At 36.4% G+C, this 25,231-nt stretch overlaps 1 protein-coding gene across 1 annotated transcript; it reads right to left on the bottom strand.

The window, feature by feature from the left end:
* Positions 1-5,481: 5,481 nt before the first annotated feature.
* Positions 5,482-24,840, bottom strand: LOC121419107 (phospholipase B1, membrane-associated-like). Its single transcript, XM_041613422.1, has 14 exons — positions 24,689-24,840; positions 23,197-23,324; positions 19,001-19,067; positions 17,122-17,180; positions 16,492-16,559; positions 16,081-16,124; positions 15,527-15,635; positions 14,379-14,577; positions 13,268-13,356; positions 11,053-11,128; positions 10,471-10,575; positions 8,404-8,499; positions 7,673-7,741; positions 5,482-6,951 (listed from the first exon to the last, which is right to left on the bottom strand). Exons 1-14 carry the CDS (start codon positions 24,765-24,767, stop codon positions 6,796-6,798), a joined length of 1,344 nt encoding a protein of 447 aa, XP_041469356.1. The 5' UTR covers positions 24,768-24,840; the 3' UTR covers positions 5,482-6,795.
* Positions 24,841-25,231: the final 391 nt, after the last annotated feature.

Here is a 25,231-nt window from a genome sequence, read left to right as displayed (position 1 = left end):
ATAATATGGCAAAATTTAGGTAAAAAACTTGCAATTTGAACTACTTCATCAGTTTTGAACCAATTCTCATGAAATTTGGCTCACACATTGGCCTTGGGGTAAAGATGTGCAAGAACCTTTTTTTTTGCATTTGTCAGAGAGTGCATTACCAGGGTAGCCACATATGATAGCCAGAATTCCAGAAATGTAGGAAAACTTGTGGATCAAACTTCTTCCCCTGTTTTTAGTCAGTGCTCATAAAAATTGGAAGAAATATTCATCTCAGGGTAAAGATTCATATTAAATTCTAAATGTCTTCTCTGCATTAAAATGTGGGGTATTAATCACCTTCATTAATATTTCTGGGTTTGGGGGGAAGGGGCAGGATTAGTCCTTTAAATCTGACATCAAAGAAGGTTAAAGGCAGTGGCCATTAGAAACATAAAAATTATAAACACTCTTAAAAAACGCATCCCCTTAAGGGCATATAGGCTGGAGGTACACTGGGTGAATATGAAACCTTCTGCTGAAGCAGAGGAGTTCCAACACTGGCAAGCAAAACAAAATGTGTACCCCTTCTACTTTCAACAGCTGATTTTCCAAACCTTAGTTCCACCTCCCAAGATGTGCACCCCTCCCCATACCACTTTTAGTTCTACTTCCCCATGCTCAAACCAGTCTACACCTTTGTCCCTCAGGGTTCAATGCATTTTTAAAGCTAGACATTACTCTTTCTTTGGGGGGGGGGTGGGTCTTTAGAAAATTACCTCATTGAAATTACAGTTAAAGGATTATGACTAGGAACTAACCCCCCCCCCCCCCCCCGAAAAAATAGGGGGTTGATAATACTTTTTAGCAGAAAATGCCCCCCCCCCTTCAAAGGTAAGAGTCCTTTGCACTTCAGACCATTGATTTGATAAAAAAATTGTTTACAGTACCCAATTAATCATTGTTTATTTATATTCTCCTACTCAGTCTTTTATTCATATTCTGTTCCTGCTCTTTCTTTTTAACTTTCACATCACTCTTGATTTTGAGCTTCACCATGCCATCTCCTTCTGTTTCCTGTCTCTCTCTAAGTATATTTTTTCTGACATATTTTAAAGTGTACCTTTAATCATGCAACTAATTATTATAGAAATATAAATATATACAAAAATATCTGCACTTGTTTTAGAAATTCACTTGCAAATCCATGACTCAGTAACATACCATATCAAAAATATACCTATGTGCACAATAGATTTTAGCCTTATATTTTCTTTCATTTGATTTTTTCAGTATATTTCTGTGACACAGCCCCTGCTTCATGCTTCAAATAAATCATTGATTAATTGGACACCGGAAACTTTTTTTTTTCAAATCAGAATGTTTAAGGCTTTAAATTAATATGCTGAAGTGTAAAGGATTTCCCTTTTTTTTGGGGGGGGGTTAAGTTCCTAGTCGTTATAATTTAATTTTAATCTTTATGTGGCAATTTTCTAAAGCCCCCCCCCCCAAATAAAAAATGTAAGGGGTGTTTTTTTAAGAGTGTTTAAGTTCCTCATGGTCATGGCCTTTAACCTTCTATATTTTATGTCGTCAGTTTTTAAGGACCTTCTCCCCCCAAAAAAAAAGCCTATAAATATTATTGAAGGTGATTAATACCCTGCGCTATTATATGACGTTATAAAGGGGAATCAAACCCAAATAAACACTTGTTTTTAGAGGAAAATGAAAAATCAGACAAGTTTATAGGTCAAAGTTTGAACAATATCGGACAAACCATAACAAAGTTGTGAACATATTAAAGTTATAAACATCGGTAATCACTATACCCATGAAGACTTCAAATTGACCGCATATGTGATGTCACAGTGATTTAAGAAGGCAAGGACCACTCTTCCATGTACTGGAATAATTAATCAGCTAAAATTTCTTTTTTCAAAAGTTTTACTTCAAATTATATCTTTCTTTCATGAGGACATAAAACATACTACCGGGTTTATATTACGGCCCCAATGGAATAGGGATTTAGGAGAAAACCAAAAATCCAAATAACTGCTAGTCTTATGGGAAAGTTGTCCTTGCCGCCCCACCCCTTGTCATAATTTACTTACCCAGTTGCCAATTTGAATTCTACATACTAGTAGCCTTAGGGATCTTAATTTTAAAGCAGCCATAACTATATTTTGCTTGTCTGATTTCTTTAAAACTTTCACCATTCTTATTTTTCTCCTTTTCCATGCACACAACATTATGACCAAGGCTTGATTCCCTTTTAATACTGAATATGAATCTTTACCCAAAATGAATATTTGTGTCAATTTTTATGAGCACAGGCTGAAAACTGAGAAGTAGACTGATCCACAATGAGTTTTCCCCATATTTCTGGCTAAATGTGGTTACCAAGGCAATGCACTCTCTGACAAAAGGTTCTTGCACATCTTTACCTCAAGGCCAATGTGTGAGCCATAATTATTTCATGAGAATTGGTTCAAAACAACAACAAAAAAAACTGATGAAGAAGTTCAAATTGCAAGTTTACCTAAATTTTGCCATATAATATGTTGTTCCCATGGCAACACAATTTTGGAAACACACACAAAAAGTGTCTTGTACATCTTTACTTCAATACCAATGTGTGTGCCAAATTTCATGAAAATTGATTGAAAACTGATGAAACAGTTTGAATTGTAAGGTTTTTTCACAATTTCCACCAGATAATATGTTGTTACCATGGCAACAAGATTTCTGAAAGACACACAAAAGTGTGTCTTAGACATCTTCACCTCAAGACCAATGTGTGTGCCAAATTTCATGAGAATCGGTTAAAAACAGAGGAAGTGGTTCTAACTGCAAGATTTTTACCTTATTTTTGCAATAATACACTGTTACCATGGCAACACAATTTCCAACACATGCAAACATATGTGTCTTGCACACCTTTACCCCAAGACCAAAATATGTACACACACACCAACATTCAACCCCCTCCACCGTCACCCTTTGGCTTGGTTAGCATCTTCATTCAGATATTTGGTGCATTGAGATGCGAGGACAAACAGAAGATCTGTTCAAAAAGGGTCTGAATTCAAGAACTAATCCAATGCAAAATAATGCACTGCTATTGAGTTTTGCACTAGCGCTAGTCTATATATCAGACAAATCTGAACTCATAAATTCTGACATTTTCACCCATTTTGTCAATGTTCCTGCAGCCAGATTTTTTGGAGCATACCCCATTCTTAATTCTTATACATAAACAAAGGTCTGGAGAAAAAATCATGCTTTTGTCCACCGTGTCCACAAGTAGGGCATTTTTTACGCTAACTGACCAGACTAGAAGGGCTGTTTTTTCAGTCTCACAGGGAGATGAAAAAAAAGTTTTTTTAATGGCATCTTAATTGGTTTTGGATGTTTGTAGGGAGGAGTGAATATATTCATCTATTACCCATATTACATTATAGGCCTACAGGATTATGTTTCCTTAAATATATATAGTTCCCTCCCCCTTTAATTCTCCACAATAATCTTTCCTCAACATTTCTTTTTCTCCTCATTTTCCCCCCTCATTTTCCCCGTTTTCTTTTCTGCATACAGGGGCCGCGGACCCGGGGCCGCGGAACGGTTTTCAAATGGGGGGGGGGGGATGACCAACATGCAAAAAATCAAAGTCCTATTGTCATTTTTACTTTTTTACACGGTTTTGGAGTAAAGTAGTGGAGGGGCTGAAACCCCCGGAATCCGCCCGCCCCTGCATATATGCAGATGGTGGGGGACCTTGGAGAGTTTGAGGCACATGCCCCCCGCCCCCGAAAGTTCAGACCAAAAAAAAAACAGAGAAAAAGAATAGGAAAGGAAAAGGCAAAAAGGTTAAATATAATCACTATTTTTTGAATATGGAAAAATCTATTATAAAATTTGAATGATTAAAAAGGTCAATCTTTGGTCACTCGCATCCCTTTCTCGAAAATTATATATTGTCTCATAACCTTGTGGTCCCCACTTTTTCGGTCCATTTCACGGATGGGGGGATCTGGGCCCGGGGTGATCGAGGTGGCCCGTTCATGTGTAGGCCTATATGGGCCTACATGTATATTGTCAATGTACTTCTGTATTATAATGTATACATTTTTTTTTGCAATAAAGTATCTTTGAAGAGGTAAAGAGAAGGGGCGACCGGGAAAACACAAGAATTAGAAGGTAAGTCGCAATTGTTTTTTTTTCTTCATGTACATGTACGTCATGCCAGTACCCATTACCTCACCTGGGTTGAGTGCCGCAGCACATTGTGGATTGATATCTTGCTCAAGGAAATGCCATGGCTGGGATTTGGACCGTTCAAAGTCTTAAGTCCAATCCACTGGGCCATAATGCTCCACAGACAGGAGTCACTGGTGTATGGCTGGGTTTTTTTTGCACAGGTCAGTGTAAGAAAACCACCTGGTATTCTCCAAGACTTCAAGTAACTTTTCAGTAAAAAAAAAACCCAAATGATTTCAAATTATATAACCCTGATTACAAATTATATAATCACAATTACTTTCTAGTTTCTATACTGTAACATGGGCACTCTCACCAGCAACCCTACATATAAGTAAAGTAGTGTATACATGTACATGTATATATCTGGAAACACAACCCATTCTGCTCAAAGAAATATTGATTAATGAAAAAAGTTTAAGCTTCACCATTTGTTGAGTAATTTTGATTTCAACTGACAGATAAATTATGCCTTAACATAATTTTGCACCTGGAATTTCGTAAACAAATCCCAAAACAAATCTTTATCTACATTTCTGTGAAAAGACATAAATGACAAAGAAAATTTAAAAGAAAACTGCATGTGAGTTCCCTGTTTCAAGATATGGCGGTAATTCCGAGGCTAGTTATACCGACTGCTTTTTATCGCTAGATAATTTATTCATTCACTCATGTTTTCATTCATTTTTGTACAGCTCCTTCGCATGATAGGTTGTCCAGCCTCAGCCTAAACCATGAAACAAATCATTCCTAGTGTTTTTAGTATACTCGTCATTGCGAGCAACACATAATTTCACTCTCTCACACTCCCTTCTCCTTTCTCCCCTTCGCCCGATACAGGGCAGATATCATTTCCTGCTATATACCCCGTTTTACTCTCTAGCTCCTCCCCTTTCTAAAGCTTAACCAGTTGCAAATGATATTATTCTATATTAAAGTATAGATGCGTAATCGCTCATAACTGGGCGTTGTGGCGTGCGCCTGTAATCAAAGCTTTGGGGAAGTTACAAATTGATGCAGAGGTTCGAGCCCTGGTCACGTCTTTCGGATGGTGACGTCAAAGGTCGGTCCCAGACGTAAATAATCATATCTGATTGATACACGTCTGACAAAACTCAAATACACACACACACGCTCATAAAATTTCCCCAAGCCCACCTCTCCCTTTCTACTCACCCTATCCCCTCCCTCTCTCTCCCTTCAATCTCTCATATGCAAATAAAGCAACCAAAGAGAAAAAATACCTCGACAAAGTGATCATTTACAAAATATTTTTTTTCTGTTCTCGATATATACATTCCATGAATTTCTACGCCAAAGAATTATTGTTCAAGAAATAAACAAGGTAGGCATACCATGTAGGCCTATATGATTTGTAATATACAAATAATTGCATAGTTTTATGAAAGAAATAAACACACTGAAAAAATCCTCTAAATCTTATTTTCTTAAAATATCATATAACTTTTTAAAGAATCATATATGGGGACCGTTTCATGAAAGTTGTCACCACTGACAAGTTGTCTTTCTCCGACAATTACTATAGCAACAGTCAGAGCCAGTGCCTGTCAGCCAATCAAAACCACAGATTTCACTGAAATTGTCAGCACTGACAATTTAGTCAGTGGCTCAGTGCTGAAAACTTTCTTGAAACATCCACCTGAGCAATAAGAAAAATAATTATTTTTAATAAACTTTATTGACTCATGCACTTTCCTTGCTGAGGATCAAGGGATCGCCCCCAATTATGCATATGAGCGAGTACATAAAAATGAGGAAAAATTAGTCTCAATGGTCATTCGGGGCTCCACGACACAGATTTTTGACGGGATCTGGGATCGATCAACAAAACACTTTAAACTAACAAAAACACTATAAACTAACAAAAACTTACTTAGAATAACAAATTAAAAAAAACTATTTAATTCTAGTGTGATTCGCTGATAGTAAACTTATAGAATTTGTGCATCTGTTATCATAAAAAAAAGTCTTTATGAAACACTACCGTATTTCTGGTATATATTTTGATAGTGACACCTTTACACGTTTCCTGACTCTTCATATCTTTGAAGAGTCTGAAAGCTCAATCTGAGAAAAAAAATGTTCATCGTTTCCGACTGTAACCCTATTTTGAAATGGTGATATCCATGAAGATTAACAGTTTGTTCGGATATTTCTAGCAAAACCTTTTTCATATATGTTACGAACGTAATTAATTGCAACAAGGGGGCACTATAGGCCTAAGCTGTTATTTTGATGCATGCTCACTGGTACAGCACTTGATGGATTAATCACATTTCACACATAATAGTCGATGAGTTTAGAAACAAATCTTACTCAAACCAGAGGTTTACATGCTTAAAAAATATCTTGAAAAGATATCTTGAAAAGAGTTATCCCTCTTTGAGTTTGCATTGTACTGTGGCTATTAATAGGAAATGCCATAAAAGCCTACTGCTCACATTTTCTATAATACATTGATAATCACAATCCCACTTATGAGAGATAAATTGTGCTCAAAATATTACTCCGCGATATTTTATAGATGCCAATAAGGCGGAAAATCGATTTTTATTTCCCGAGTAAAGCTACAACACACGAGAGAGAGAAAACAAAAACACGAGAGATTCGTAAGATACTGGCACTACCCTCGGTTGTAGGGGCGGGTTGCGTTGGATCCCAATATTCTGGTTTGCTGTTCAAGTTTGTGTAGATGTAAGGGAACTCCTAAAATGCAAGACGAAACGAAAAGTAAAGATAGATTGACTTGCATGCCCACACACAAAACAAAAACTTTTGAAAAGATAAACCTTTTCAGACGATCCTCTTAAAAAATAAGAACCTTGCCTTTTATGTAATAGAAATTCAATTTATTTGACAAAAAGCTAATCATTTTTTATATAGAAATTGTATTAAGAGCCAAGTCTGACGAGGTTTCTCGTCAAACTTGAGATTATTTTCAGAATTTATATTATGTATATAGAATTGGATTATTAGCATCCTAGTCCTGAAACTAAAATAAAATTAGGCTAACCACAACCAGAATGAGTATGCGAGTTACTTCATAATTTTTCACGAATTTCATTTGTCTTCTTACTCAATTTGTAGAAAAAATGAACAGTCAGTGCATCATCATACATAATCATTATCATTATTAATAAAATTGGGGGAGGCTGTATTGGTGCATATTGAAATAAGATAAAAACATGAAGATGATTTCGCATCTGAAAAACATATTAGGGCCTATCACACGCCATCAATATCAAACAGTAGTATTCACTTCAAGTTGATACTATACATGTATGAATTACATCCTTCTCCAGTCACAAGGAAAACGGTCCATAATAACAGTGACACGAACAAGACCCCCCCCCCACCCTCGCCACCCCCGCCCAGCTTCTACCCCTACCCAAGTGAGAGAAAAAGCTATTCTATATAGCTAAGTTACCTCAGTTGGGCATGAGATGTTTGTCATAGAGGGATTCCATTCCTCTCGTTTCTGTCCGACAGGTTCAATCTGAAAATGCAACGAAAAATGCAAGTTCGATATTGTGGAACAAGCGCTTACCAGTTAAACACTGTTTGTGATAAATAATGAGCACAAATTATGTTACAACGATTTATATAACTATAACATGATTATACTTAAACATTTTTTAAGTCGATTCCTTAATTTTCGTAAGTATAAACTAATATTTATGTTTAGTCAATCTTTTACGAATTTGTTTGTCGTTTAGAAATTTAAAAAAATGTACTTTTTCATCTTAACAATCACGTAGCCTTGCCAAAGTAGCGATGACAGATAGCGTAACGAGCAGAATGTTTTCAGGGGGAATGTAGGCAAGGTATTTAGGAAAAAAATTGACAATTGTACACAAAAATCTAATTTTGTGATAGATTTTGACGTTATAGTAAAAAAAAGATATCATATTTCAACCCTATTCCTTTCTATATCTTTCTTGTTGTCCTTTTCACCTTGGTCGTGAAACTTTTAGGAGTCCCATGCATGCCCCGTATGTAAGCTAGTGGTAAGGACATTGTAAAAGATTAAATATCTGTAAAGCTTTTAGACTATTATACAATATGTGTTATCATAGGATCATAATATGTTTTGAGATTAAACAGACTAGAAATATTTTACGAGAGTTATTTCTTTCTTGATTGATGTAATTATATTACCATGTTATTCCACAATTCTATTCCACTCTGCGCATGACCCTTGGCGCTGAAATGAAAACAGTCTGGGGCAAAGTATGAAAAATCTGGATCTCCATCCTGCAGGGTAGATAAAAAAAAATGAAAATCAGAAATCATCTAGAAAATACAGATAAATAAAGTCAAATTAAGACCTTATGTAGATAAAATTAGAGTAATATCAGAGAAAGAATAAGTGATGTGAGATATGAAATATAAAATTTATATATATATATTTCCATCAATATTCCGGCCAAATATTAGCTAAATCTAGCACTTTGATTGATCTCCAAAACATTATTTTTCCTCCCGGCGATTAAACTAATAATTTGCTCTCAAAGGCCTCTTTGACCTCTTGTGTAATAATTTGCGCATCTTGCGTGATGCATTTCTCCGCTTTCCAGAAAACACCCAATGTTAGTGTCTGTTTGATAGTACTTTGGATCATCATAAAACAACAGTTGATCGATATTTCAGCTGCATATGTGTGTTTTTGCACTTTCTTTGCCTTCCAAATCATTGCTATTTCTATCGCCGAACGAAGCAAGCTGCCGACAGCAATGTATTTTCTTTAGAATATTGGATTCGTCCATAAATAATAACCAATGGTCATATTTTTGTTTTATTCAGGGATAGCAAGACTGCACAAACACGACATATTTTTGTGATAATCGACAGGTTTCTGCCTTGGCAGTTATCATCGATAACAGACGTAAGTTGTGTTGTGATTTGAAAATAGAAACTTTATGTATATAGATTTGACTATGTAAAGGTCGTCATAAAAAAAATGAAACGAAAAATGAAGGAGACGATCAAAACACATTCGGGATACCTAATTTATCTTTCAAAACTAAACTTTGTCACCATTTAAAATGTAAAAAAACAAAGAAGCAAGTTGGTCATAGGATAACACAATCACAGATAACACGGACCTGATGAAGACTTAACAGTTAACACTATACATTATATACGTATTTCACTAATCAAAGAATGCGATGCGCCGCGCGAGCTATATTTTTGTTTACATAACTGAAAGAAAAAATAGGTGGGGATCAAGCTATTTCAGAAAAAAGAGGCGTATGTCATGAAAATAATAAAAGCTCACAGCGCGAGGAAAAAAATATTTGGTGTACATTGACTTGGAAACGGAATGATTTTAGTGCCATGTATTCCTCTTGAACGGGATTATGTATCTCATTACATAGACAATACGAGCGCTAGGATTGGTGAACACATACAGTTCCAGTTTCATTTTCAATTTTTATTTGTGATTTCCAACAAAGGTATAAAATTCATACAGATGTCACAAATTTTGTAATTAAGTAAAACATAGTTTTATACAAAATATGTAAGCAAATTATCATAAACATTATAAAGATCTAAGACGGAGGGATCCATGGAGGTCGAGGGATACTCAACATAAACCTAGGTTGCAAAAGACCATTACCCTAATGATCGTTGCCCTCTATAATCCTAGGGAGGGAGGGAAAAACATCGATTCGCTCCCCAATAATTTTGACAACTTGAAAATATAGTAATCAATGCATAAACAAATACCTGAAAAATCATTGCAAAAGCATTATAAAAGCAGTATACTTTACACTAAAATATTATTAAACATAAAATTTTTTCATGATTTGGAGGGTCTCTTTATTGTGCAAAAAATATAGTGTTAAAAAAATATCCTCAATATATAAAAATATCAGAGGGAGCGATTTTTACAAAAGTAGAGAAAATCTATAGTAAAACGGCAATATTATTCATGTTGGTTAAAGTAGGGAGGTAAATTTGAAAAAAAAAGTTTTTGGTATTCTGTTGTATCGCAGGGGATCACTGGCTTGCTATACTCGCAGTTTAAAAGAGAGCATTGTATTGTGCATTTAGATGTGAGCGAAAAAAATGTATTTGAATAGTAAAAGTTTTGATTTTAGAGTATTTGATGGCATTAATAAAATAGTCGAAAATACTAAGGGGGGTTTAGCGGTTTTGGGGGGGAGGGGGGTTCTTCAGTCCCCGAAGCTCCTTCTAGAACCGGGCTTTATTTTCACTTACCTCTGTAAAAGGCACTGATGTCTCGTGAAGGAATGGTTGCAAAACCACCGTAAAATCATCTTTGTCGTCATACTGCCCGCTGTTAATATCTTCCCTAAGTTTTACCTACCGAGTAAGTGAGAAATGATTTTTTTTTACTAAGACTAGAAATGGTAATAATTGATCAATCGTTTGCGAATATAACGGCATACTATTTTCATTATATTAATAACTTGAGATTTTATTTGAAATGAATAGCAATCACAGAGTAATGACACCAGACAGTCAATATTGTGTCTCCACTGCTCTATGAAACATTTGAAATAAATTCCAGATTTGAGATTCTAATCAATAATATTTTCTTGTCTTCAAAAAATCAATATATAAAAAGATAATTATTGAATTCATGGACGATAATATAATAAAGAAAAGTCTAATCGTGGCACTTTGAAGGAGGCATTTTTTTGTCTGAAACACTTTCTGAGCGATTGATTTCTTAGCACTTCTTGTATCGGGATCATTCATTTACTTTTACTCTTGTCATACGGCGATTTTTTTTTCTTCACTTATCCCATCAAGGAGTTCTACCATGATCCCACATACCTGATATTCCTTGTTCATATCTTCGAATCGTTTTAGCTCTTCGTCGGTTAAGAACATTCCACAAGGACAAAACGCCCTGTAGCAGTTTAGGGGGAAAACAACAGAAATGTATCGCATGATTTCTTTAGTTAATTTTGGCTTTCGATTATGATGAGGATTTTTTTTATTGATTATATAATTAGCAAACTTATTCAGAGATTTTTCCTTTCAAGTGAAAAAAACACACATATACTTCTTCTGTAACTTATTGATCTCATTGATTTATTCCGCGGACTCAGTGAATTTTTTTTTCTAATGAAAGAACTACATTATCAGACACAGTTATATTATTTAGAGCTGTCGATTTCTTGGTCCTGTTCTTCTAGAACTATGGGTGCGCTCATAATTCTCTCTCATTTTAAGGATATACACATCCCTATTTCGGAATGACTACCATCCTTAATTATCAATGATGTGATTCCATTTTTCTTACAAATAAGTTAGCTTTTATTCATATTTAATGTTTCATTGGATAATTTGTGAAATCATGTAAATGAAAACATTCAGCAGGCTTAGAATATAAATACTTCATTATTTTTTCCATCAAGATTTTAAATTTATATCATAATTTACCAAAATTATTAAACTGACAATAAACATAAACAAATTACATGCATGGTTGCATTATAAAAACAGGACGGTGTCATTCATGTAGTAAATAAGAGTATTAACTGAAAAAAAATCATATGAAAATTTAAAATTAATACATGTATGCACGCACGAACAACCTCACATGTGCACACAGGCACACCCTTACCGCACGCCTTACGATTGATCTGCGACCCGATTTTGATATAAAACTTAGTAGAATGTAATGCTATAATGTTTGATTCAAACATGGAATATCTTACCGTGTAATGTTCTAAATCATCATACGTATGCCTATGTTTAAATCTGTGACTACGCTATCATCTTTATTAGAATAAAATTGAATTTATTATTGATAGGTATAAGTAGAATTGTAAGAGCAATTACATTCATTCACTTAGTTATTTTCTCTTTAAGGATATTCCTAGCATAGAATTATTAAGAATATCAATGTCTCAGTAAGGCTCTATGGTAAGGCTTTGTTAGGCATGTCTATTTAATAGGCTGAGGAAGTTTGTAATTTATGAATAGATTGCTTTAGAATAAACGGTAGTGGCAGTGAAAAGAACAATAGGATTAGCTATTTTGTTTACATTGTTAATTTCACTGAGGTCATTCAAGAATGTTCTAAAATTAGACTGCTCTAGAAATTGGTAGAATGCTTTTTTTTGTAGACAATATAGAAGCTTCTAGAATAGTGAATAATTTGTAAATAAGCTGGTAGTTTCTTGAAGGACATCAGATCAGAACTCAGAGTTTCACGCCAGACTTTATATGTCAGAGCATAGTTTATTTCCAACTGGAATACAACATATATCTTCTGTGTAATTATTTGCACGCCAATGAATCAGTGAACTGTTTGCAGTTACTTTGAGAGAGGATTTCCCAGTTCTCATCGAGACCATCAACCTGTTTTAATGAACGCTTTTCAACCCATGGATTGCTGAAATTGACTGTTAATGAACATCGTCTTCACAGACATTTCAACTCGTTACAGTGACTCTTGTTATTCATCGTGCTTCAACATCAATTTCATCATCACCATCATTGTGAACTTTAACTTAAGGAATTTTCGCCAGCCAATTTGGATATCATCTGGATCATAACTTTGGATTATAATCAGCACTTAAAGATATGTAAGATTAATATTTATATTTTGTTTAGTGATCTATATATTTCCTGTAATAAGAAAAAAGGAAATCAAATTTAAAACTCAATTTTCATTGTTATTTGTTGCAGTATCGTAACAATATCTAGTCGTAATGAAGTCATAGCAATCGCACGACTGGCTACGATATGAAAGCAATTTGACCTTTCCCCAAAAAATAGCAAAAAGAGGATTGTAATCATTCAAAATTGTTATATTAATATTCTTTCAGGTAATTTCAACCTCAAATGAAATGATACTTTTTATTCACATTTTCAGAAAATGGGTAAAATGCAATTTGTTCAAAATTCGCATCGTGGTCGTAAGGTATGCGGTGGACTTTACACACACACACATACACACACACCCGCACCCAAATACATCAATAGGCCTACATGCACACAAAACCGTAGGTTGTAAGTCGTATAAGGCTTATCTTACCAGTGAAATATGTCGCAGATTGTGCCTCTCAAAATATCCACTTGATAAACTTGTAAGAGACCAACTACGTTAACGATTGTCCTTGGCATCTAAAGGTAGTGAAGAATTTTTTCTCAGAGTTTTATTAATTTCATTTTTCTTCTCAAAATATCTACATACATGATCACTAAAATGTATAGCTCGGCCTATAGCAATGGATCATAACTTAACGCAATCAAATTAAGAAATTTTATACGTAATACATGTTTATGTGTGTATGACTTGATAAAACGGGGAAAACCGAAAATAAATAAAAAGGGAAATACTAACAGCGTACGTGACATACGGAAAATCGAAAATTTTGAATAATAAATAACACTATAAAAATTGGGTTTAATATCATGCTAAACAAATTAAAAGCGGGATCTTAAGTTCTGATGCTGATTTAAGATGCTGGTCCTGTTATTTATGTGGCTCCTTTTCTAATAAAATTCATCAGGGACCTTGAGTTAAAATGAATTTGAAGAAGAAATGTGATGAAATTCAATGTGGCCCCTGGTGGTTTTTACTGGTCATCAATCCATTAGTCTAAACAACACCGTTAAAAAACCCCTGATTTTACAGAAAAATAAAAGAAGATTTTGAAGAAAGCAATACCAGAATCATTCTTTAAATTCATGAAACAGGAATTTTTCTGCAATTTAACAGAACAGGTCTGTTAGAAAAAGGGGAAAAGAGTGTTTTATTTAAGGAAATTTGTAAGATTACACACACCAAATACCAATTTCCTGTAAGATTACGCAATCTGGTAAGATTACAGGTGTTCTCGAGACTCTGCTGCAGGAACTTCTTTTAGTTTAAGGATAAATTTTCTAACAGTGAATCTAAAGATCAATTGAGAAGATTATTTTGTCAATTTTGATGGTTACTTTACGTCACACTTCTGTACCATCGTATCGTATAATGAATAAGACAATGAAGTGATGCTTGCAGGTGACCTTTGGATTTCTCCTCCGATTGGATCGGGGAGCCGGCCTCAATGACTCGTGAATCGTTACTGTATGACATAATGTACAAAGAGTTCTCAAAAACTCATCGGTGCTATAATCATTTTCCTAAATGGATAACTTACCCCATCATGAAGAATCATAAGCGACTCGTGAATGAAGTTGACGTAGTTATCTGAGGAGTAGTAATCAAGATTGTTACACCAGGCGCACAAATCATTGCCACCGATAAAAAGGGTAATGACCTTCCAATCGTTCTCAAAATCAATATCAGGATCAGCTTTCATTTTTTGGATCAGCCAGTCAGCTTGATGGGGCATGTCACTAAAAAGAAATAAAAGAGAAATGTCAGCCCATTTCAGTATTATACATGGTACCTTTTCTCATTTGGTCTAGTGCCAATTCGTCCAATTACCAACCCGCCTACTATCATTTCGGTCTACCATCAAATCGTCCACTATCCACATTGCTAATTGTCACTTCGACCACTCATTATTTCGTCCGATAACTACTTGGTCCATTGATCATTTAGTTCATTTACCAATTGGTTTTAATTGGACTAAGTGTTAATTGGGCGAAATGAATAAAAAGATAAAAAAGAAAATTTGGTATTACACAAACTGGTTATTAGACGAAATGGTCATAGACGAACTGGGGAGAAGACGAAGGGATTATTCGAAAAAATGGTTATTGGACCAAATAAATTTTAGACAAAATGTTGATGGGCGGAATGGTATTAGAAGGTAGACCATATGAAGAGTGAATGAGTTGGCAATAGACGATTTTTTTAGACGAGTTGCGAAATGGGAACTACACATACTGGAATTATTCAAATATATTGCTGACGTCCCATATCTCTGGTTCATATTCAACATTTCTTCTCTCTTTTTTTTGTGTATATTGTTAACACCGAACCTAAACATCTTTACTTATCATATCGACTCCGGTAGACCAAAAGTAATATAATCAATGGTCTACAACGGGTTTTCGACACAGCGCGATGAGATTTGACGTCAATACAACTTCCAGCCAATCAAATAGCAGTTCCAATGTTATAGCTGCTTTGTTGTTGTTTTATGTATCACGTTAATTATTTTTGTTTATTAATCATTATTAAAACTCGACGAGAGTAGTCATAGGTCACACAGTGTAGATTGTCGACCCCTTTCTGACGAATACCTTACCCCTCTTGTAGCTCTATTTTTACGGAAGATATAATTTAATCAGGTGGGAAACGAAATGAACGATAAATAAGAAAAAATAGTATTCCTACTTGGCTTTGTCACCGGGATAGCCAACATTCATCCCTGCCTCTACTGAGTCCCAGCGTCCTTTCTCCGACCCATATCCCTTCAAACCAGGGTTAAACTTTCGCAGAATATCTGTATGGATCGAGATAATAAAATTCATAAGCATGATACTGACACTGATGTAATTATGATGATATTGTTGTAGATGATGATGATAATGATATCAATATTTATAATGATTTTAACAAAAACCATCTGATGATGATAAAGAAATAAAATAATAATCATACGTAGGAGATCAATATCAATATTAATTCAGTTAAGTCCCATATCCCTTCATAGATTTTTTTTCAGTATTCGAAATTGATCAATATGCCCTATATAGGTCAATGGGTGGTGCTGAGAATAAGAAAGATAATGACAACAATAATAATAATACTAACAATAATGAAATTAAAGATTTGAAAAACATTGGTCCTTCGTGGAGGAAATATTTCAATCATGGAAACACGAGGAATTTAGAAGTTTTTTTCATCCTGACTGCAATAGAATAGTTGGAAAATCTCTTGACACTTACTAGCCAAAGTTGGATTAGTTTCAAAGCCTTCATCACCTCCATGACTGTGTACGAGAACAAAAGATCAAATGAAAACTTATTTAACAACAGGTTTGTTTAATGGATGCTTATCAAAGTATTTCAGAATGAAATCGTACATCAAACTGAAACTATCAGCTTGTATCAGTCAACTACATATGGATGTATTTTCTATAAAACGTAAAGAAGTGTCACATGGAGCGAAATTAATTCGTCTGGTGATTTAACTTTCATCTTGCAACTGATCCAGACCGAATAGGGCGGTAAAATAAGTGCCCGAGTTCCCAATATGATAACAGGAGTTTTTAACCATCAAAAGCGGGATCTAAGTTTTCACTTTCTCTTGGAAAACGACATTCATTTTGGTAAGACTTTTTGTTTGGTGCAACTTACCTGAATGTTAAACCCCTGTATTCATATGCTAATTCCGGTAAGAAGCAAGCTCCTGCCCCATTAGCAGCCTGGTATGTGATATAAAGGTTTACATGACAACAAAGTTACTGGTACCTACGTAGCAAATGAACATCGGTGTGTCAGAATTGTTCAAAATACATATGATTTCTTTGAAACTTTCATCCAATTTGGAGGTTCTTTTGAAAAAAAAACAATCATTTTTTTAATGTATACTCGATCAAGCCTTTGAGCTACTATTGACCTCTTCTTCATGAAAATACGATAAAAAATGATTTTGTATTCATAATTATTTAAGGAAAATAACATTTTGAAGCTTAATGACGCTAAATGCTTCGTGGTTTAAAAGGCATCTTTGTGTGAATAATTACCAAACAAACTTTTCGTTTAGTATTCAATCAAACGTTTATGTTCCATTCATACTCGATATTGGTTAAGATTTTCTCAACCTTTTTTTCTAGAGTTTGAAGTGCTGACTTAAAGATTTATTCTAAAATCTAGATGGCACAACTTGACAGTAATATCGTAATATCTCTGTAAGTACACAGTTTATCTTTGTTTTATCAGTGTTAATTCGGTTTTTTATTTCAAGACGCTCCTACAAGTACTCACCGATAATGAATCTCCCATTGCCCCAATGACATTGATATCAGCCGGACGTAGTCGATGGACTGAAAGAAAAAATCGTTATCAGTAGTCTATCAAAATTAAAGATTCGGTTCTTTTGAAACAAAATCATTGTTATAGTAATGGTGGGACCTGTCAGGTATATATCAATTATATCAATATGAAAGATTCATATGTTTTGAAACAAAAATCCTTTTACTGGTCACCAGCGTACAGATGGGGTGTTGGAACATGGATCCCCCCCCCAAAAAAAAAGCGGTCCATGACCAAGGAAAAGGGTGATAAAAACAAAGAAAAGGTAAGGAACAAGACTGGAATTTTGAAATATTTTCTACAAATGTCAAAATCTAACAGAGTAAATTTTTGTATAAAAAAGGAACAAAGAATTGCCCCCTTGCTTCGCTCGCTTGAATATTTTTCAAAGATTTTCCCCATAGTCACTACGCTGCATGATCTGGTAAAAGTATTCTCGAGATAAAAAGAATATGGAAAGCTATTTACAAATACTTGTGTGAAATGTACGAATTATGCACAAGACATTTTGATTTTTAAAGGCAAATTCTTGAAAGTTAGCTGGAAAGAATATTAAGTGTACTGTATTAGTGTGGGCACTGACATAACTCCAACTATTATCTTATGACTGACGATGACTGACAAGATTTCATTAAATAATGCTACACATATATCTGCAGTAATGTCGCACTGTGATATATTTCTTTGAGATATATGAAGTATACCATAGCAGGATGCTGATGCTTTAGTTCAATTGTAATCAATTCAAATCGATTTTAGTAGTATGGCTTTATAGGGGAAGTTCACCTTGACAAAAGTATTGTAAAAATGACCAAAAGAAAAAAAAAAAAAATAAACATTGGCGAAAGTTGAGGAAAATCCGTCAAAAAAAGAAAAAATATTAGAATTTTAATCATGTGATTTGTGACGTCATATGCAAGCAGCTTTCCTATATATCGTACAGTAAAAAATCAATGAAATTTCTTTTTTTCAGATAATTGAAAATGATCTACACCTTCAGTATTTCAATAACATAATGATTTCACCCCCTCCCCTTAAAAGAAAATAAAAAATGAATTATCACTAACCATTAGAAAATGAAATTAATGCATTTTATATTACATAAATATATGGGGAAGCTGCTCGTTTATGACGTCACAAATCAAAAACTTGAAATTCTAATAGATTTCTTTAATTTTTTTTTTTCTCAAACCTTCACCAATATTTGTTATCATTTTTTGCTATTTTTACAATAAAGTTTTCGTCAGGGTGAACTTCCCCTTTAAGCTTACTGTTCACGAATTATTTAAGAAATGTTGGACTTTGGGTGATTTTTTTCCATGTCATATGTCTTATATTTCCATGTCTTTTGTTTTCTCAAACATGCATGAATATTCTCTTTCAACTTTGAATAATTTTCATTTCATGCTTAAGTTAATATAATCTTTTTCAATTTTCCCCATGGGTATAATAGGTACACCAGTGTATTCTTCTTTCTTTTTTATTTACATTCAAAATTAGAATATTTGAAAGAAGAAATTATGATTTATTCACCAAATGATTGTCATAGAATAAAATATTATTGCTTAAATAGTGATAATTTTTAAAAATATAATTTATCTCAAAAACTTTTTTGGTCACCTTAAACAATTCCATTTCCTCATGGCTCGGACTATTCTTAGTTTTTTTTCTTTCCAATTTACAATTATGATCATGATAATAACATTTATTTCAATGACTGGTTATGATTGGACAGTCGTACATGTATTCATTAGGTTACACCGATCGTGTGATCTGCATTTGTATTTTGTTGGAGAAGAAAAGCAGAGTTATTATTTAGACGAATACTCACCAGATGTAGGAATCTCATTTGACGGCGTTGTGACGGTGCAGGGGAATTCCAGATTTCTGCCTAAGGCCTTGAAAATGAAAACTTATACTAATCAGTTTCTCTTGTAAGAATAAAAGGGGGTTATGCTACAACTTTCTTTCTAATATTATAGAGTAATATGTCAAATGCGTTTATTAATGACACTCTTTGTTATTTGTAAATGAACATAACATTAGAAATTGTTCGAACGCGCACAAATGAGCGTTCTATTTTCCTTATTAGTCAATATTCCAGCTCAACACTATGTTATTGATGTCGATAAGACATGAGACTTCTTGTCACAATATTGCCCATTTGTATAAGTCCCATATCTATTCCCTTTTCCCCTATAATCAGTTCCACTAATCATTTGTCAGTTCCTTGACCTTTAATTGGGAGGGTTATCGCTAAGCCCCCGAATTCTGAAATCAGTTAAATCGTATTTTTATCATCGTAATCATAATATCGTGGTGCCACTTAACCTCGTTGCCTTTTCGCATGCTACTCTATATTTTCTTTCCAGAGTAAGAGAAACAACAAACATTTCAAACTGTTAAGTTTTTGATAAAGAGAATCAGCGAATCTTATTAAACCTACCTACTTTCATGTCTACAAGTAACTCTCATTATCCCCTCATCTACTTACCTGCAGCCGATACCGATTTGTTCCCTCACCCACCACACACTAATGTACCGTCCCATCACACATCTACCTTAAACACTGACTATCTAATCATCCCATTACCCACCCAATTAAGTCACATATTAACACTTTATCCACCTACCAAAGTCACCCACCAACGCACCTCCCCTTACACACCTACCAAAGCTACTATGTAACACACCTCCCATCACCCACCTACCTAAGGTCACTAACGCACATCCCTTCACTCACCTACCTAAGTACTCTCTAACACACCTCACTCACCCACCTACCTAAGCTAATCTCTAACTCGCCTACCTAAGGTACTTTCTAACACACCTCCCCTCACCAACCTACCTAAGTTTATGTAAGTTATACCCTCTAACTCACCTCTGCTCATCCACCTACCTAACGCACCTCCCCTCATTCACCCACCTACCTAAGCTAATCTCTAACTCGCCTACCTAAGGTACTTTCTTACACACCTCCCCTCACCTACCTAAGCTACTCACTAACGCACTCCCCTCACCCAAATACCTAAGCTACTTTATAACACACTTCGACACACACCCACCTAAGCTACTTTCTAGTACACCTTCCGTCACCCACCTACCTAAGCTACTTTCTCACGCACCTTCCCTCTTCTACCTAAATTATACCATGGTCACATTTGCTCTACGGCTGCCGTACGGCGAGTCAAAAACAGCCGTTTTATTCATTTTTTATTCAAACCACCTATATTTATCTGGTACAAAAATGTTAAAACGGCTGTTTTTGACTCGCCGTACGGCCGCCGTAGAACAAATGTGATCATGGTATTACTCTCTAACGCACCTCCCCTCATCCACCTACCTAAGCTACTTTCTAACACACCTCCCCTCACCCACCTACCTAAGCTACCCACTAATGCACCTCCCCTCACCCACCTACCTAAGATACTCACTAACGCACCTTCCCTCCCTCACCTACCTAAGCTACTCACTAACGCACCTCCCCTCACTCACCTACCTAAGCTACTCACTAACGCACCTCCCCTCATCCACCTACCTAATCTACTTTCTAACACACCTCCCCTCACCCACCTACCTAAGCTACTCACTAACACACCTCCCCTCACCCACCTACCTAAGCTACTCACTAACACACCTCCACTCATCCACCTACCTAAGCTAATCTCTAACACACCACCCCTCACCCACCTACCTAAGCTAATCTCTAACACACCTCCCCCCACTCACCTACCTAAGCTACTCAGTAACGCACCTCCCCTCACTCTCCTTCCTAAGCTACTGACTAACGCACCTCCACTCACCCACCTACCTAAGCTACTCACCAACACACCTCCACTCATCCATCAACCTATTAAGCTACTCAGTAACGCACCTCCCCTCACGCACCTACCTAAGCTACTCACTAACACACCTCCCCTCATCCACCTATTTAATCTACTCACTAACGCACCTCCCCTCACCCACCTACCTAAACTACTCACTAACGCACCTCCCCTCACCCACCTACCTAAGCTACTCATTAACGCACTCCCCTCAACCAAATACCTAAGCTACTTTCTAACACACTTCCCCTCACCCACCTACCTAAGCTACTTTGTAATACACCTTCCCTCACCCACCTACCTAATCTACTTTCTAACGCACCTTTCCTCTTCTTCCTAAGTTACTCACTAACACACCTCCCCTCACCCACCTACCTAAGCTACTCACTAACACACCTCCCCTCACCCACCTACCTAAGCTACTCACTAACGCACCTCCCCTCACCCACCTACCAAGGCTACTCACTAACACACCTCCCCTCACCCACCTACCTAAGCTACTCACTAACACACCTCCCCTCACCCACCTACCAAGGCTACTCACTAACGCACCTCCCCTCACCCACCTACCTCAGCTACTCACTAACGCACCTCCCCTCACCCACCTACCTCAGCTACTCACTAACGCACCTCCCCTCACCCACCTATCTAATCTACTCACTAACGCACCTCCCCTCACCCACCTACCTCAGCTACTCACTAACGCACCTCCCCTCACCCACCTACCTCAGCTACTCACTAACGCACCTCCCCTCACCCACCTACCTCAGCTACTCACTAACACACCTCCCCTCACCCACCTACCAAGGCTACTCACTAACGCACCTCCCCTCACCCACCTACCTCAGCTACTCACTAACACACCTCCCCTCACCCACCTATCTAATCTACTCACTATCGCACCTCCCCTCACTCACCCACCTACCTAAGCTAATCTCTAACTCTATGCCTAAGCTACTTCTAACACACCTCCCCTCACCAACCCACCTAAGCTACTTTCTAACACACCTCCCCTCACCAACCTACCAAAGCTACTCTCTTACACACCTGCCCTCACGAACCTACCTAAGCTATTCAGTAACACACCCCCTCACCCACCTACCTAAGCTAATTTCTTACACACCTCCCCTCACCCACCTACCTAAGCTACTCACTAACGCACCTCCCCTCACCCACCTACCTAGGCTACTCAGTAACACACCTCCCCTCACCCACCTATCTAATCTACTCACTAACGCACCTCCCCTCACCCACCTATCTAATCTACTCACTATCGCACCTACCCTCACTCACCCACCTACCTAAGCTAATCTCTAACTCTATGCCTGAGCTACTTCTAACACACCTCCCCTCACCAACCCACCAAAGCTACTTTCAAACACACCTCCCCTCACGAACCTACCTAAGCTACTCTCTAACGCACCTCCCCTCACCCACCTACCTAAGCTACTCTCTAACACACCACCCCTCACCCACCTACCTAAACTACTCTAACGCACCTCCCCTCACCCACCTACCTAAGCTACTCTCTAACACACCTCCCCTCGCCCACCTACCTAAGCTACTTTCTAATATACCTTCCCTCACCCACGTACTTAAGATACTTTCTAACGCACCTTCCCTCTTCTACCTAAGTTACTCACTAACGCACCTCCCCTCACCCACCTACCTAAGCTACTCAGTAACACACCCCCTCACCCACCTACCTAAGCTAATCTCTAACACACCTCCCCTCACCCACCTACCTAAGCTACTCACTAACACACCCCCTCACCCACCTACCTAAGCTACTCAGTAACACACCTCCCCTCACCCACCTACCTAAGCTAATCTCTAGCTACTTTCTAACACACTTCCCCGCCCCCACCAACCTACCTAAGCTACTCTCTAACGCACCTCCCCTCACCCACCTACGCTACTCTCTAACACACCTCCACTCATTCACCTACCTAAGCTAGTCTTTAACACACCTCCCCTCCCCCACCTACCTAAACTACTCTAACGCACCTCCACTCACTCACCTACCTATGCTACTCACTAACGCACCTCATCTCACCCACCTACCTTAGTCAATCTCTAATGCACATGCCCCTCATCCACGTACGTAAAAATGGCTGTTCGACTCGCCGAACGGCGTCGTAGAGAAAATGTGACTGGGGTATAATCCACACACGCACAAACCAAGACACATAGCCGTACTCACAGGTATACCGAGTGGTCTATCCTCGTAACACTCAAAGCCAGGAAGTTTCCGCAGTGTTTCATTCCAATCTACCATGATTTCACTTAAGTCATCAACAAGACTATTGTAAGCCTCTTCAAATCGCTCATCTAGAATGTAATGAAGTAAAGAAAGATAATTTTTAATCTCTATATTTTGTTCCTGGATCTGTTCTGTTAATCATGCAGAATAAAAGGAAAGACAAGAGTAAACATACATTCAAAGTCAAACCTTTAAAAACTGGTGGGAAATGCCAAAAGACAATTACAACATGTAACATTTCGCATGAAAACAAAATGATCGCAGAAACAAGAAATCGCACAGCAAACCGATATAAAGAAGATTATGAAGAATAAACAGAATGTCATAAAAACGCAATGTTAAAAACTTTGAAGGTCGAATATTTAAATTAAATTTTGACTGAACAAAACTAAAATAGGTCTTGGGGTTATACGTGACACATAACTGTCGTGCTGTGAACATATAAAACATCTCAGTGGTTAAGTATCTCCAACAATTAGAGGTATGTGCCGCATAAAGCACTTAATACCTCATAAAACTCATATAACTTTATATTTTGCTTTAATTTTACCACTCATCGATTATTGTACGGAATGGGGAAACTGTTCAAAAAGAAATCTATCCAAACTACAAAAATTACAATTAATATTATACAAGGCTTATAACACACCGTAATGTACACACACTTCTTGTAACACTAAATCGGTAATCCGTTGATTATATCACTAATATTTAACCATATTCAAAATTATTAATGGCCCCGAATTATTAAAAATGGCACATTTCTCATCACACCATTAACTATTGTACGCACTGTGGACTAAATTCTCTCCTCGAAATTTCTTTCCCTAAAACGTAATTCAAAAGAAGAAACTTCTCATATAAAGCAAGCTCCCTATTCAATAAACTCCCACCAATTCAATCAATTCTTTTATACGAGGATTCCAACTGGCCCAAACATAAACTCTGTTCTATTATTCCTTCTTCCTTTGTTTGTATTAATTATGTTTGGTTTTATTCTATAGATTATAACTTTCGTTATATTTTAAGTAAATTTTCATTTGTTTTAACGAATATTTGATCATGTTTATGTTCTATATCTGTGTTTGTCTGTTTGTATAGGCAGAGGGTTCCGTTGTAAAGCGGTTTTTATAACCAAACCGGACAATCCTCAACCTTATTCTATCATTTGTAATAAATAAAGCATGAATGAATGAATAAATAAAAGAAAACGAAAGAAAGAAAGAACTAGTACCAATAAATAATATTCAATACTTATGTCTTCTTTTACTGGGTGGACAGGTAGAGACTCCATCTGTTAATGATAAATTCCTTATGCCTCAACAAACGGACGGTTTAAGATACTTTTCTTTTAAATTTTGCTATGAAAGAAAGAAAACAAATATCAAAGCATTCGACTTGACACAGCATTTATCAAGAAGAATGTTTATACCTCCAAATGCTTGCCAGACGTTAAGATGGAACAATATAGCAGCCAAGAAAATCGTATTCCTCAAGGTTCCGGCCATCATTTAGGTAAAACGTCTTGAAAAGAAAAACACTCAGTGAATAGTTCCCTCGATATCAAAGAATTGTTCTAACTGACACAAATAGCTAAATATTCGTGACGTTCTGTTCTTTTGCTTCCCTCTATACATAGATTCATTAAATGGGTCTCATTACCTATGCAAATATCATAAATGGTACTTGATGCCTTAATGACCATTTATCTGATTCGACGCTGCCTGCAAATTGATTTAATTAGGGTATTGCGTGACCCGGGGCAATATTATCTCTTTGAAACACAACAAATTAGACGAGCAAACTTTTTTTTCAAACTGGTGCTTTTTCCAGGTCACATACCACACCCCCATTACGCCTTCTTTCATATTAAGTGTGTGGAGCAAGAAGAAAACGGGGTTGAACGATTGACTATTTGTCAAACAAACTCTGGTGTATCGTGCCAACTCTTTATCTAACGATACTACATGTATAT

The sequence above is a fragment of the Lytechinus variegatus genome, chromosome 7 (assembly GCF_018143015.1).
Source record: "Lytechinus variegatus isolate NC3 chromosome 7, Lvar_3.0, whole genome shotgun sequence".
Lineage (NCBI taxonomy): Eukaryota > Metazoa > Echinodermata > Echinoidea > Temnopleuroida > Toxopneustidae > Lytechinus > Lytechinus variegatus.
Note: the sequence above shows the minus strand (reverse complement) of the source record. Positions and strands in the feature narration are given on the sequence as shown.